We start from the raw sequence: 17,425 nt of genomic DNA, 5'->3' as shown, positions 1-17,425 counted from the left end.
TAAGATAATATTGTCTAGGGCGCTCTTGTTCCACATTTCGATTATGTCTTATCTATTTGAAGATATCACATAATTTCTGTAAAATTAGCGGTATTTTAATTTCGCCGGGATGAAGATTCTTAAACTGAAAGAAGAAAACCTCAAACGATTGTTCCTTTTTCGGTTGAATAAAGGGTAAAGAGAGAAGATGAAACTTGTTTTTAAAATGCTAAAACAATTCCAAAACTCCATTTCTCACAATTTCAGATTAGTTTTGCTCCATATAAATCAATGTTAAAACTGAAAGTTGTGGATTTTTATTAGTCCAATTTTAGTGGAGCGTTTTCTTTGAGTCCAATTTTAGAGGAGCGTTTTATATCAGTCCAATTTTAGTGGAGCGTTTTATATACGTCCAATTTTAGTGGAGCGTTTTCTATCAGTCCAATTTTAATGGAGCGTTTTCTATCAGTCTAATTTTAGTGGAGCGTTTTATATCAGTCCAGTGGAGCGTTTTCTTTGAGTCCAATTTTAGTGGAGCGTTTTCTATCAGTCTAATTTTAGTGGAGCGTTTTCTATCAGTCCAATTTTAGTGTAGCGTTTTCTATCAGTCCAATTTTAGTGAAGCGTTAAGGATGTGGATCACATATATTATTGTGGATCTTAATTGATTGCTGGATATAACTTCTCGCTATCTATTATCGTTTCTTCTCTAGAGTGATCAAAGTTAAAATTAGAAATAGTTGATTTCTAGGACTATAATGAATTCAACCCCTGTGCCGTGCCGTGGTAAAACAGTGTTAAGGGCGAGAGTATACAACGGCGTCCCCCCGTACATAAGAGTGAGGTCGATAGACAAGCCGCGAAGCGCAATAAAATTTTGAAAAATTAATCCTGCTTTCCTTTGATTTTTAGCATTATTTATTACTTTTTCCTTCCATTATATATATATATATCATCCTTTTACTTCCGAATTTTTCGCCCGGGGCCGTCGCCAAGCTTGCCCTCCCCTCACGCACGGTACTGCTCTATCCCTAACTTTTGACTCTCTGCACCCTGGCGGAATCTGATTATAATGCATCAAGTAACCCTAGGTCTTAATTTTTTTGTCTCCGGAACGGACAGACAAGAAGGCACGAACTTACATACGGACAGATAACATAAATACACACATGTATACGGACAGACAATATAAATTTACACGTGTACACGTACAGACAATGTAAATATACACATGTATATGGACAAAAAATATAAATATAGACGTGTATGAAGTAGTTTTGGTAAACCAAACTTGTTAATTAAAGTTAAAACCAAAGATAGTGACACCAATTACTAGTGAATGATTCAACAAAGAATCAAAAGGTGTAAAGCGGACAACATATGAAAGAACACAATGTTCTCTGCAACTTATATGGCCAGGGACGAAAGCAGTTATCCTATGAATTAGAAGTAAATTGTTTATTTAGAGAAAAAATAACATTTTTAATAAGAAGAAATAATATTCATTTAAGATTGTAAAATATAAAGTAGCTTTTTATCAGTTTGAAGTTTCACGTAGATCGGTGAATTCCAACTGGTCAGAAGATGACAAATGGCCAGAGTATGTATGACAGTATTTTTGACAATAAGAGAAATTATAAGTTGAAATAGGTAGGAGAAAGAAAGGAGAAGTTGTATTAAATGGTGTAGAAGTTCTGTAATCGCAAGTAGTATCCTTACAAAACCATTGACCACGCTATTGATGTTTTTGTTTGCTTCTTACAACAAAATTATATCAACCTCAAGCTCATATCATTCATCGTATGGTTTACTGAGAAGCGGAGTAGGAGACTAAAATACGAGGGAAGATCATAAACTAAGATTACAAGGCCGATATTTCTGTCTGTTACAGAGGAATGGATACATTTTAATATGGAATTTGAAACTGTGAAGAGTTTCAGCTACTCGCCACCTACAGCGCTAGTTGTAGGTATAAACAAATGCGACTTGTTTAGAAAACTGGTTTCGAGGAAGAAGTTCGCTGAGTTATTAGATTTCTGTGGACGAACGAAACGTGTAACCGCGGCTCAAATTCACTGGCAGCTGGTAAAGGTTTACGGAGAGATTGTAAAGATGCCGAAAGTTTGCGGCTGATAGAGAAAACGTCACCGAGGAGGAGCACAGTGACCAACTCAGCACGTCGTCAAGAGATATGAACACAGTTCACGTGGAGGAGCTGATTCTGGACACCAGGATCACGTTACGACATCTGGTGGCAGAATTGATGACGAAATCAGGACTTAGGAGATCGTCGCTTCGCTTCAGACGAGGATGAGAAACACTTCGTGACAACGTGGATGAACACGCAAGGACTTGATATTTACCATAAAGTAATCTTCAAACTCATCCCACTATCACAAGTGCCACAACCGATATAGATACCATGTCGAAATATAACCTAATGTATGTACTATCTGTTGGCTGTTTTGGTTGGATGCAATATATACATTTCACTGAGACACTGTGACCTTACTTTTTGATCACTTGTCGTATGTGACGTCACACAGTTACAACGGTACGTTGTATATTTGTGGGCCATGTTGTATATTTGTGGGTCATAAGGTATTTAAAATATGTACTAGACTGGCTGATTCTTATTAGAAGAAATGAGACCAAATACAAGAACAATTAAATCAGGTGAACCAACAAATTGCTACCAAATTTGGAGGCGTGGGAGGCCCGGGTTCGATTCCCGGCGGGAGCTCATGTGGTTCGGATTCCACGTTAATCAGTAGGTCCACGTCTCATATAGCCTCACTCCTGAACGTGACGTTAAACTCAAAATCAACTCAACTCAACCAAATTTGGACATTATGATGAAGAAACGGAGAAGATAGTACAGAAATTCACCGACGCACAAGGTTCTGTAGATATTGTAGAAATTGAAGTTACAGTTAATGAACGTATAAAGCTAAGTGTAATGAATCAAAACAGCGAGAATGCAGAGAACGATGGTTGTTCCCAAGAGAATCGGCATGACTCCAGAATTTGTCTTCCATCCCGTGGTAGTGCACAGACCAACAATAACTTACAGTGCTTTGATTTTGTTCCTGTTTTGTAAATCCTTGAAGCGAAAGGAAGCAAAGAATTTACTTCCGATAATATTGCGAGGCTAAGATGGGTTGATAGAAAAGGAAGCAATTCAGATGAAAATTATCGGCCTGGCAGCGAGGAGGTTATTTCCAAGAAGCAGAACAGTGACACAGCAGATGACCAGACGAAGATTCCATGGAACCGAAACCGTGGTAGGACAAAGTACCGTGAATATTGTGGCAAAAATAGGTAGAGCCTTATTAGAAGACACGACATTTCATCAGCAGTCATAAGGATGAGAACTGAATCGAATTTTACCGGTAAGATAATCAAACCTAATCCTAGCAGCAACAGTAATAGTAATCGTGTAACCAAACCTAATCCTAGCAGCAACAGTAATAGTAATCGTGTAACCAAACCTAATCCTAGCAGCAACAGTAATAGTAATCGTGTAACCAAACCTAATCCTAGAAGCAACGGTAATAGTAATTGTATTACACTTATGAGGCTTGTAATCACTAGATGTAGTTTCATTCGAATTGGATTTCATAGAAATTTCGCAGATGGCAAAAATTCTCAAAATAGGAAACAAAGAACTGTAGATGTAAATAACACGCAAGATTGTATTTTGGTTTATGACTTTCAATGTAACCTAAACAAATTCCTTGGTCATGTAACTTAAATTAAAGTTACGGCGTCTGAGAAAACCGTACTCAATTGATTTTTGCTTTATGTCACTTGAAATATCATTAGGATTTCGTTTGTTAATCGTATTTTTTATTATGTTGAGAAGACGTTAATTATTATGTTATGGTCTGATTATTATCGATATTTCAATCTTAATCTATATTTTGGTTAACTACATGTTTATCCGATCATTTTACGTTCAAAGAACAACTATATGAATATCACATACCTCTTCTTAAAAACATTCTTCATGATGCCTAAGTAAATAATTATTAACTTGTAACAAGCATTTAATGGAACCGAAAAAGGACTTAAAATCAAATAACTTGCAAATTAAATTTCGAATGTGCCTTATCGTCTTTGAAATGTATAAATAAATGAAAATGATGATGAAGTTTAAAATAAATATAATAATATCGTTATAAAATTAAATATTATATATATATATATATATATATATATATATATATATATATATATATATATATGTATAATTATATGAATTGTAATTTTCAAGTATACGAGGTGCATTCGAAAACTTGAATGATTATCATGTAAAAATAAACGGTCCAGAATTCTTTTTCTTTTTATTGATTAAATAAATAAAAAGAAAAGTCCGTCGAATGCCATAATATACAACGGTACGTTGAATATTTGTGGGTCATAAGGTATTTGAAATGTGTACTAGACTGGTTGATTCTACTATTAAAAGAAGAGAAAGAAAAAGAAATAGTGTGTAGTTATAATGTTAATATAAAAATATATTAAAAAAATGTTTTAAATAATGAGATTTTGGTGACGTCGTTGTCAGGACAACCAGAAATGAATAAAGCTATTCAGTTTGTATAGAAAGTAGACATCTTGAAGAATAAGTGTGTAACATAATGTACACTTCTGAACTTTAATTATTAAATGAATTGTGAAAATAGATGTTGTAGAGGCTCAATAATTGCTAAATTAACCAGTTATTCGTTATATACAGTCCCGTTTAAAACAACTGCTATATAAGATACTTCTTTCAGGTACTTTTAATTTGTACTGGTCTTGGTTTAAATTGAAGATAAAAAGAGAAATTAAAAATTTTGCTTTTATTATTACAAGTGTACTACAATAGAAAATAACTTTTCCTGATTCACGCTTAGGTCGTCATATTGAAGAAACCATTACTCTCGCTTTCCTGAAGAGTCATTGCTTGGAGCAAGGAATAACTACAGCATTCTTACAACATAAAGGATCATGGGAAGATAGTCCGGTGTATTTCCAGCCAGTGTGGCAAACGTTATAAAACAGGTACACCTAAAAGTAAAAAAGAGGAAACAAGTATTAAGTTAAATGTAGTGTTACCATATTTAAGTTTCTCAGAACAGAGACAATCCAGTTCAATACCTCTGACGGTAAGCAATATAAATAAAATATAATCCACATTATCTGTTATATCATCACAGGGATTTTTTTTACTATAACACTGTCTTCGATTCAGCTTTTTTTATTATCATATTCTGATTGAAATACATATGTACTACGAAGGACGAGGGGATTTCAATTGTTTCACCCCAAAAAAGGAATGCAGACTCCGCCCCCCAAGCTTGGAATATGAAAGTTACTGGATAAACTTCTTATTAAAAAGAAGTGAAAGCATTTACAGTCCGCAGAAAATAAAACTGCAACATGAGCATGTAAGTTTATTGTGAAACTACACCTAACAGTGCATTGAATCAACATAACATCTAAGTGGCACGAATTACGTCAAGAGAATTTTCGGCGTCCCCTCCTGCACACTTACCATATTTCGGAGCAAAAGACTTCGTCGTTTTACAATAAAGTTACATGCTCATGTTGCAGTTTTTTTTTTTTTTTTTTTGCTGCGGACTGTACCAGTGCTTTCGCCAACTGTACTTTCAAGGGAGTGAATGATATTTTATTTATTATTTCGTCTCAAGAAAAAAGTGAACCGTTCGAAATGAACCTTCGAACATAGTATTTGGTTAGGGCTCCATTTTAATACTTTCATTTTTATCTAGTCAAAACTTATACCCTCAATAGGACAAATAGTGTTCAATTTTTCTGCTAATTATAGAGCTTTTAGGATGCCTCAAGTTAGGGAGGTGATATTTATCATTAAACTTATTAAAAATAAATAACACTCGTCTCAGCTAAACTTCTAGTTTTAAGGAAGAAAATACGATTGTTTTCTATATTATATTACTTTCTGGTTCAGTGTTCATAAAATGGCCAATCTGAGAAGACGGCAGAGTTGTTTGAGATTATTTTTTCTAATACTTTGGTTGAACTGGCTTTTTATCATTTCATTTTGGTTGAACATTACATAATACTTATCCTAAATGGGGAATAAAGATTCGACTTTATTATTGTAATATTTTCCATAAACTTTGTTCTTCCCGCACAAAGAACATTCATTTTAAATATTATTACAAAGATGACTCAGACGTCTTGCAATATTCTGGTACACAACATACTTGTATTTATTACAGTATAATAAAAGCAGATTAATCATCGAACTCATCTACCGTTTTAACGGATTTTTTAAAGAATATCTTCTGATGTCTCTATTCACTTTAAATATTATTACAAAGATGACTCAGACGTCTTGCAATATCCTGGTACACAACATACTTGTATTTATTAGAGTATAATAAAAGCAGATTAATCTTCAAACTCATCTACCGTTTTAACGGATTTTTTAAAGAATATCTTCTGATGTCTCTATTCATTTTAAATATTATTACAAAGATGACTCAGACGTCTTGCAATATCCAGGTACACAACATACTTGTATTTATTAGAGTATAATAAAAGCAGATTAATCTTCAAACTCATCTACCGTTTTAACGGATTTTTTAAAGAATATCTTCTGATGTCTCTATTCATTTTAAATATTATTACAAAGATGACTCAGACGTCTTGCAATATCGTGGTACACAACATACTTGTATTTATTAGAGTATAATAAAAGCAGATTAATCTTCAAACTCATCTACCGTTTTAACAGATTTTTTAAAGAATATCTTCTGATGTCTCTATTCATTTTAAATATTATTACAAAGATGACTCAGACGTCTTGCAATATTCTGGTACACAACATACTTGTATTTATTACAGTATAATAAAAGCAGATTAATCTTCAAACTTATCTCCCGTTTTAACGGATTTTTTAAAGAATATCTTCTGATGTCTCTATTCATTTTAAATATTATTACAAAGATGACTCAGACGTCTTGCAATATCGTGGTACACAACATACTTGTATTTATGACAGTATAATAAAAGCAGATTAATCATTGAACTCATCTACCGTTTTAACGGATTTTTTAAAGAATATCTTCTGATGTCTCTATTCATTTCAAATATTATTACAAAGATGACTCAGACGTCTTGTAATATTCTGGTACACAACATACTTGTATTTATGACAGTATAATAAAAGCAGATTAATCATCGAACTCATCTACCGTTTTAACGGATTTTTAAAAGAATGTCTTCTGATGTCTGTATTCATTTTAAATATTATTACAAAGATGACTCAGACGTCTTGCAATATCCTGGTACACAACATACTTGTATTTATTAGAGTATAATAAAAGCAGATTAATCTTCAAACTCATCTACCGTTTTAACGGATTTTTTAAAGAATATCTTCTGATGTCTCTATTTATTTTAAATATTATTACAAAGATGACTCAGACGTCTTGCAATATTCTGGTACACAACATACTTGTATTTATTACAGTATAATAAAAGCAGATTAATCTTCGAACTTATCTCCCGTTTTAACGGATTTTTAAAGAATATCTTCTGATGTTTCTACAAGGGTGCAAACGGAAAGGAAAACTTTTAAGAGTTCCAGTTTTTTCTTGTAGTTACGTAGTATACTTTTTTTTAGGTGTTTCTAAATGTTCGCTGGGAAAGATTCTGAAATTTTGTAAAATAGTTTTATATGTCATTTACCTCCAATTCTGGATCTCGTTATGTTATAAAATAATCTAAAAATAAATATTGGAGTAATATTTTTAAAATCGAAATCTGCTTGTTTAGGAAAGCTCTCATTTGCATCAATAATGAGATACGCTCATGAATGCCTACTCCTAAGTGGATCCACAGATCATGCCACCTAACCGAGTGCTTCTATTGTTTTAATTTTCTAACTATAATCATCCTTCACTAATGATATTTACACGAAAGTTGTAGGAAATACTTTCAAACTAAATGTTGCTATTTATACGACCAATGGGACTCTGAATGCTTGTGTTCAGTTTAAGAGATACCGTACCATTGGTCTCACTTTCGCAGTTATATGTTCTAATTTCGCAGTAGGTGTGCCTAATTTCGCAGTACTACCTGTTTGCTACTAATTTCACCAGCATATAGGCCTATTTGACTTAAGTGTTACAAACTAATAGGATCTTAATTACATAAGTGAACACACCGATATTTTTCATTATAGCTGCATTTTATTGATCGTTACTATTATTAAGTAAACACAACGTTATTCATTTCATATCAATTCTAAAGAACAAAATAAAACTGCTACTGAAACCAATTCAAAAACATTACATCTAATGAAATATTGCCTAGCTCCGACATTAAATAATAGAACACGAAGAGAATTGAGTGTTATAGCATGGCTAGAAACAAAACAGGCAAACAGTTTCTGACTCACATGAAGAAACAAGTGTTAAAAAAATCAAATGGTCAAAATACAAAAGATCAAATTAGCCTAACTAAACAAAAGCTACTACTAAAACAAATTTTTTAAAAATTAAAGTTGATAAAATAGCTACAATATGAAACAACAGAACACGAAGAGAATTGAGTGCTCTAGCAAGGCTATAAACAAACCAGGCTTAGGTAAGCATGACAGATCAAGTAAAAGAGAATCAAATTTTCAAAGCACAGAAAAACTAATCATCTTCCTTCCTGCAACCAAGGTGCACTCATGTCCAAAATAATTGTCGTATATCTATAACTATCTTCTTGTAATAATATCGTTGTGTGCATATGCTCCTGAGTCTTACCTTGTCTCAGGGCACAGCGCACATTAAACGTTCTTGTCTAGATGAGGTTTCCGTACCTTCAACCTAGAACGTATCTTCATTTTTAAGTTATTGGGAGAGCATTTTGGGTGAATGAAAAGGTACACAGTTTCGAGGAGGAAATGTGCGAGCAGAAAGGAAATATTCATTCACAGCAAAGGCAATGTGTGAGGCTTTAATGCGAGTGCCTTTGTTTCTTAAAACGAATCTAATTTGAAATTTAATTCCCGATAGATTTTTGGGTTGGTGTTGGATTGGAAACAACACAGCCTAAAAGGAAACATTCAGATATGAGAGCAGGATGGAGAATGTATGTATAGAAACTGCAACTGACTCGGATTTGCCAATAAATGAATACTACTTACGGCTTTGGTTCCAACCATTCCAGTTCATAGTAGTCTGTATTAACACTCACACTAGCACTTCACTAATACACAGTTCCTGAAGGTTGTTAAGTGACACTAGTCCGAAAAATGAGGTGGGAAGGTTTTTAGTCCATCAAGCATCTAGATTGATTGGAGATTAACTCTGGGCGACGACCAATTATGAGTCTGGACTCCAGCATCGTAGACAGCTAGGCAATTATCTCTTCCTTCTTTTGGGTATGGACGAAGTTTTCGATGATTTTCCCTCTTTTGGGAGGACCACGAGGGTGTCTTCTAAGGATCTGAAGTACCCTAAAAGTCTATGATAGTCCTTTTATCATTTTAGGTATTTTCTTCTTCAGATTCGTATATGTTTGGATAACAAAATAACACAAAGCGGAGTAGCTCGCGCACAGAGGTGTTGCGAGTTTGAAATACCGAGGAAAAAGGCTTAGTATTACAAGTCCTTGCTTCTATTTGTAAGTTCGCTCGGCGTTGTTCGAAGGATCTGGCGTCCCTATCTCAGCAAATCAATTGCCTGTGATGAGAACGTTCTCTTCAGTGTGTTTCCATCCTATGTCTGCAGTTTCGTTGTGTGTTTTTTTTTCTATTCTGCTCTATCTGCATGTTTGCTTCCGGCTAATGTTGAATTATTGCAAGCTAATTGCATGAGACGCGAAAAGAAATCGTTTCTATGCAATGTAAAATTAAATTTAGAATAATCGCGTATCTTTATTTCCTTTTTACTCTTTTCTGATTTATTTTGTATTCCTTTTAGAAATTACAAATTAGATCTGTTTTACGCTCCCTCCGCGAAGTTGCAATTTTCTCAAATACAAAATTGAAAACTGGAAAATACGCAATACGGAGTAAAACGAGAGAAAAAAAAATGAGTTTCTGAAACATAACAAAGTGAATGAAACTTGAATTTGAAAAAATTGAAACATATACATATGTGAAAATTAAACTCAAAATAAGGGCGAATTAAAATGGAAAGCCCTGTATATCATTCAGGTCGTAAACACGTAAATTGAGTGCAAGACTAACTATGACATAAACATACAATAATCAAAATCAAAACATAAATGCAAATATTGAATATAAAATCAAAGCTCAAAGTAATGAAAATTATTAAAATCGCATAAAATAATAATGTATGATTCTTGAAATGAATTCCTAAAATTGCATAATGTAGGTATCATTCAATAAACAAAAAGAAATTCAAAATTAAACATTAAATGAACATAAAATATATGCGTAAGGCACGACAAAATGTTAAATCAATGTACCTGAAATGAAAATTATATGAGTACATACTTAAATTCCCAGCAAGCACTACGTAGTTATGGATAATGAATATTCCCAACTAAAATAAAATGCAAAATGAGTTTAAAATCAATCAAACTAAAATAACATGTAAATAAAGTGAAATCATATTCGCTTCTATAGTCCTGTGTTTCATGAACACATTCAAACACGAATCCTACACAAATGGAGTAAAAGTAATTCCTTGCTAATTGCAAAATGTCAATGTCATTTTGTATATTACTGTAGCACTGAAAATCAAGTCTCTATTAAGTAGATTCAATGTCTGTTTGAGGAATGAACAACTATCAAAATAGTAAACATTTAAAGACAAGAATCCTCAAAATCAAATTACAGTTTCTTATAAGGAGAGGAGGGATTTAAATGCTAAGATGTTTCCACTCCGTCACAGTGTCAAGGGCAACATATGACAAGATAAACAAATGCGCATGCGCTGCATACAAGAGAGGAGGAGCACGGTAGTGCTGCATGGAGAGAAAATGATGCGATACATGTGTGTGTGTATAACAGCAAACAGATCATCACACATGGGTATCTAATCAACGTCCTGTGATAAGCATGCGCTGCTACAAATTAAGCATATATATATATATAGCGTAAATAAATGTTTCCTTAAAGCCCCATTACAAGGATAGGGGTAAGGGAAGGATTCCAGGTAAATCTAAAACAAATGAAACGCATAAAGCAACAAACGTTTTAGTCTCCCGTATACGAAGAGTATTAAAACGTATATGTAAATAAACAATGCTTAAACTTGGAATCGATTTTCCTATCATAATCTAATCTACAAGTAAAAATTAATACGCTAAATAGTTGCAACAAACGAAAAACATTGAAAGGGTTAAGGAATATCCAAGTAGGGTTCGTAGAAAACGGCAGATTACCTATTTGAGTCGGCACCTTGTGAGACGTATGTATTTATCTAAAAGCCGGCTAAAATATATATATATAATAGGAGTTTCTGGTGAATATGCTTACAAAAGAACCAAATTTCTAAGAAGAGCAAATTGGACAGCGAGTCTGAATGGAAACGACCACAGACGAGTAAGCTTATTCACACGGAACGGAAACAAAAAGTAAGGATACAAACAAAAATCCTTAAGGAAAGAGTATCCGTATCCAACAGAAACAGACTCAAATGTATCCGCGGAATTCCAGAACTGGAACAACGTAAACACAACAAAACGAGAATCTACGAAGTTCACCGAGTACGTCCGAGTATCCACATGTGGAAGCAGAGCAGAATGACATGAGCAAATGACTGGCGGGAAGGTGCGATCCCTGTAAACTAACCTAACTTAAACTAAGGCTACTGGCAACGAAAACTAGAAAACTGCGTAGGTATGTTCAAAATACCAGGGGTAAATATTCCAGTTAACGTGTCGTGAAACTACTGCGTTCCCAACATACTTGTTTGACTTGTCAAAAGTCGGTGACGTCGATTGGGATTGGGAAGGTTACTGTATGGCGTGCATTGACTACTGAGTGTGTCTAACACCCTTGTTACGTTATGCATGTGCCTGTTTTTTTTTTTTTTTTTTTTTTTTTTCAAAACCGGCGGATATGTAGGGTTGCGTATTCCGGTCTCTCAAAGGAGAAGAAAGAAAAGTCTGACTACAGGACCAGCCCGATAGGCAAACGAGGATTTGCGCAAAAGGAGAGGAAACGAGAAATACACAAACAAACATTCGCACAGTTGAGTTTCCGGTTGCGTGATACAGTCGAGAGGTGTGTTCGGTAATGCCATAGTAGGACTCACATACGTACTAACAAAAGGATGCGCGCATTTGAGTAAGACTGATCACCATGTCATTCCTATTTAAAATTGCTCACGAGGATGACATGTAAGATTCATCTGGATGTTGAAAGGTACGGAAAAGAACCTGACAACATATATATTTACGAAGTAAACTGAAGTATGAGAATGGAACCTCTATACATGATCAGTTTGCTCCTACCAGAGAATACAATGCAAGTGCCTATGTCATTCCCACATGGGATAATTACTAAACAAGTCGGGAAAGGAAGACAACGGAGAACAAAGACAAATTGTATAAGTGTATACAAAGCGGACAAAGGGCACGCGTGATATACAACAAAAGGGGAATAAATCGTACACGGTACCATCAAGGCAACCTAAGTGCACTCTGAAATTTATATCCCAAATGCAAATTTCGAAAAGCCCAAAGTCTTCCAAACACGAAGCATAAAATCAGGTGACGGAACAAAATAACGAAAACTTAATTCGCAAAGATGACATAAACGACCTAGGAGGTGGGGAATCGCATAAAGAAAGGGGTGCACATAACCGATCAAAAAAAAGAATGGGTTAAAAAATGGATCACAGATTACGGCGTATGATGTGATTCGAAGTAAACAAAGTAACAAAACTCAAAGAAAAGAACAAATTCGAAACAGTGGCAAAAGTACGGTGTACTGAAGGAACTAGTAAATTTCGAAATGTTCAAAAGAACGTCAGTCTGAACAATTAAAAAAATCGGAAGAATTGAAAATGAACGCGAAAAATATCAATCGAAATGAGTTTCAAAAATAGGTGTATGATCTGAAGAGTTTCGTAACTTCCACAAAGTATTTGAAAAGAGGAACAACCAAGAGTAAGCCTGAATACCCTCACTACGAAATGTGAACGATGTACCTCCATACTAACGTGGCTGAACGTGTTATAAACGAAATGGTAAATTCCCTACGGTCATGTCGTATATCCTACGAGTAGGAAAACCTCCGAAAAATCCATGAGCTGAACCTGGTATAATAATTGTCTAAATAAAATCACCCTACACGAGAATGACCAAGCATTCGAAAGTGTACAACTAGAGATGATTTAAAGACAAAAGGAACCGGCCATGTCGTTGAACAAAGTATGTTAACCTCTCATGGAAATGTTTTCAGCTGAACCGGTAGATAACGGAATTAAGAACCTATTCGAATAACCGCCATGTAGTTACGAAGAAAACCAGACCAAACCTAAGAAAGACTACGAATGTGGGTAAGAGAGAACACTCGAAATGGAACCGTGCTTGGCAAGCGGGAACGGTTTGGGAACGCCACAATGGGTGGGAATCCAAGGTTCACCTCCAAAACTGAAGGAACAGTTTGGGCTAGCATTGTGGTACCAAAGAAGGGTTATCTATTCACCACAGAATCAAGTCTTTCGAAGCCAATAAGAAAAAGGGGGAATTTAGGAGGAACGTTATGAACATTCTGAAAGATATTATTGCGCTTCAACATCGCGCGATTCTGCCATAGGATGTGATTCATTATAAGTCTTCATAACTTGAAGAAGGTCGACAGTGATGGAACGAATGCGAATAAATGCATAGACCAACAAACCTGCTAAAATGGCTATGAAAATGAATGCCAATGTTAAAGCGGGATAAGTAACGATCGTAGAGTTGGACCAAGATGGTAATTGGCTGTTAACTGACAAGTTACTAAGTTCGTAACTTAAAAGATCCAATTTTCACTGTAAACTCGTCAAAATTAGCAGAAAAGTTGAAATTCGGCATTACAACAGGAATGACGGTATGATTAACGTCCAAGGGGGTTCTCGATTCTAAAAGAAAGGAACCAGCCATAAGGGTAGTAAAATTGTCATAAGGGAGAAATCGGGTCAAACCGTGCATTGCTGACATGTTCGTATAAAACGGTCTATTGTGAGAGCGTTTAATAATGTGTACATCCAACAGAGATGTAAATAATAAACCAGCCAAGGTATAGCGATACACAAATTTCTCCGAAGTATGAACGGAACGAAATTCACAATTGGATGTAGAGTTGGACAACAATAAATCATTAATACAAAGCGAAGGATGTTCCGGAGAGACGACATCAATCTGACAAAGGAAGATATGACTATGCCATTGACAATGGGCCATATTTACAGTATAAAAATGGGTGTTATGCAGGTAAACAAATGGTGGTAAAACTAGAGATGTTAACGTGTTTCCAGATAAAACTCCGGTATTAACAATGGAATAGAGGTGAGCTATATCCGTGTGGGATACGAGAGGGATCTCCAATAGAATGGTAATTACATCATGGTCAAGGGAGTATTGTAATAAGGAGACCTTCGTAACGGAGTAAAACAAACCTATGTCCGAAAGGTATACTGTATCACGTAATTGTTTGTTTCCCTGTATGTATTGGCGAGCAACATGGGATGGCAACAAACGCATAGTTAAACGATTGGCATATATATCTTCAAACATACGAATTATGTCTTCCCTAGTCAAAATATGAGTCAAATTAGCAATAAGGAAGCCCTCTGTATTCGCAAGATGACAATACAAGGCTCCTAACGAAGACTGAATTCCGGCCAAAGTCCGTCTAGCAGTAAGGACAACATCATGCATGATAGAAATCTCCCTGTGAAGCGTACGTTTAAGAGAGTCAATTTCCGACGCTAAAATTTGATCATGTTTTTCTAAGGAGTTGACCACACCATTTATCTTGTGTATTTGGTAAGTATTGTACGACGATAGTCCCAAGGTGGTAATACCAAGTAAAAAGGGAATAACAGCCCTTTTCGCACGACGATTGGAACAAGTTAAGTCGTCTTGTTTTTCCGCGAGTTGAAAATGACAAGGGATTTGAGAAAGAATCCTATCACGAAATTCCCGATCCGTTTCTCTATGAGACGACAAATGTCTATTCCAAGTAGGGCAACCAGACAATCGATAAGTTTGGAAGCCAAAATCCAAATGGATACGAACAGGTACAAAATAGGTGTTCGAATAAAGAAGGGCCAAGCCCTGGGATTGAAACACTGTTCCAAGAGATGGGAATGAATACTGCGCGGACAGCGGGACTGAGAAAGAACTACCATTACTAACCATGAAGACAATTACACAAACAAGCAAGATGACATGCTTCATGATGATAAGGAGGTTATTCACCTAAAGCAAGTAAAAGTCTATGCGTCTGCACGTAACTCAGCTGAAGCTGACACGACAAAACGAGAGAATTGCAGGATATGGGTTAGACAGCATGAATATGGCATAGTAAACAATCGCGATAAAACTTACGCTAACTATAATGGTCTGTCTACGGATAACGTATTAAACATGGTCCTTAGTTCAGTGAAAACCTGGAGAAGTACAGACACCACAAAAATAGTACGTACGCGGACGTCGAACTCGAGACGAGTCATCCATACAAAAGTTAGTGCGGCCAATAAAAGGGGATCCAGGGGGGGCATGATAACGAAGTATCAAAACCTCGCACAAAACCACGCTTAGGGCGTAAGGGCGACAACGACCAAAAAGTTGAGCGGGTTCGGGCTCATGCCCTGGCGGGGAATGAACGGGGAACCCCGGCCACAAAATCCAAGAGCATTGGGAGTGCGTCGTTCTAGTAAAAGAAACGCTCTGCTGTTCAGCCATAAACAAAGCGAAAATCCTTAAAGGCGAAGAGCCGTAAAAGTATACTAAAGGCCCTAGGTACGAATCAAAGTAAGGTGCATACAAAGCACGGGTACCACGTTGTGGATAAAACGGGTTTCAGCATCACGTTGTTTGTCCGCAGGACCACTACGGGAAAAGTAAGTTTCGGGCAAGACGTTGTGAGCCTGTGGCCACAAGGGTACGAGCGGGGTGCTGCACCACGTTGGGAGTGAAGGATCACGGGTTCAATTCCTAGCGGTAGAAGTGAGGTTGTCGGCACCACGGTTCGTGTAAATCGGTTTGCGGTACCACGTTGTATATAGACCGGGTTTCGGCTCCACGTTGTGTGCCGGTGGCCGCGAGGGTGCGAACGGGTTTCGGCACCACGTTGTGAGCCAGCGGCCACAAGTGTACGAGCGGGTTTCGGTACCACGTTACGGGTAAGTCGGGTTTCGGCACCACGCTACGGGTAAGTCGGGTTTCGGCACCACGTTGTGAGCCAGCGGCCACAAGTGTACGAGCGGGTTTCGGCACCACGTTGTGTGCATATGCTCCTGAGTCTTACCTTGTCTCAGGGCACAGCGCACATTAAACGTTCTTGTCTAGATGAGGTTTCCGTACCTTCAACCTAGAACGTATCTTCATTTTTAAGTTATTGGGAGAGCATTTTGGGTGAATGAAAAGGTACACAGTTTCGAGGAGGAAATGTGCGAGCAGAAAGGAAATATTCATTCACAGCAAAGGCAATGTGTGAGGCTTTAATGCGAGTGCCTTTGTTTCTTAAAACGAATCTAATTTGAAATTTAATTCCCGATAGATTTTTGGGTTGGTGTTGGATTGGAAACAACACAGCCTAAAAGGAAACATTCAGATATGAGAGCAGGATGGAGAATGTATGTATAGAAACTGCAACTGACTCGGATTTGCCAATAAATGAATACTACTTACGGCTTTGGTTCCAACCATTCCAGTTCATAGTAGTCTGTATTAACATTCACACTAGCACTTCACTAATACACAGTTCCTGAAGGTTGTTAAGTGACACTAGTCCGAAAAATGAGGTGGGAAGGTTTTTAGTCCATCAAGCATCTAGATTGATTGGAGATTAACTCTGGGCGACGACCAATTATGAGTCTGGACTCCAGCATCGTAGACAGCTAGGCAATTATCTCTTCCTTCTTTTGGGTATGGACGAAGTTTTCGATGATTTTCCCTCTTTTGGGAGGACCACGAGGGTGTCTTCTAAGGATCTGAAGTACCCTAAAAGTCTATGATAGTCCTTTTATCATTTTAGGTATTTTCTTCTTCAGATTCGTATATGTTTGGATAACAAAATAACACAAAGCGGAGTAGCTCGCGCACAGAGGTGTTGCGAGTTTGAAATACCGAGGAAAAAGGCTTAGTATTACAAGTCCTTGCTTCTATTTGTAAGTTCGCTCGGCGTTGTTCGAAGGATCTGGCGTCCCTATCTCAGCAAATCAATTGCCTGTGATGAGAACGTTCTCTTCAGTGTGTTTCCATCCTATGTCTGCAGTTTCGTTGT

General features: G+C 36.4%; 1 protein-coding gene across 1 annotated transcript in view; it reads right to left on the bottom strand.

The window, feature by feature from the left end:
* Positions 1–4,811: 4,811 nt before the first annotated feature.
* LOC145662208 (uncharacterized) overlaps positions 4,812–17,425 on the bottom strand; it is a 65,949-nt gene continuing 53,335 nt past the window's right edge. The window contains exon 5 of the mRNA XM_081727542.1: positions 4,812–5,034. Coding sequence (XP_081583668.1) covers positions 4,924–5,034 — 111 coding nt within the window. The 3' untranslated portion in view covers positions 4,812–4,923. The remainder of the gene's footprint in view (positions 5,035–17,425) is intronic.

Source organism: Thermobia domestica, chromosome 10 (genome assembly GCF_964235325.1).
Source record: "Thermobia domestica chromosome 10, izTheDome1.hap1.1, whole genome shotgun sequence".
Classification (NCBI taxonomy): Eukaryota; Metazoa; Arthropoda; class Insecta; order Zygentoma; family Lepismatidae; genus Thermobia; species Thermobia domestica.
The sequence above is the reverse complement of the archived record's forward strand: the minus strand, read 5'-3'. Positions and strand labels throughout refer to the sequence as shown.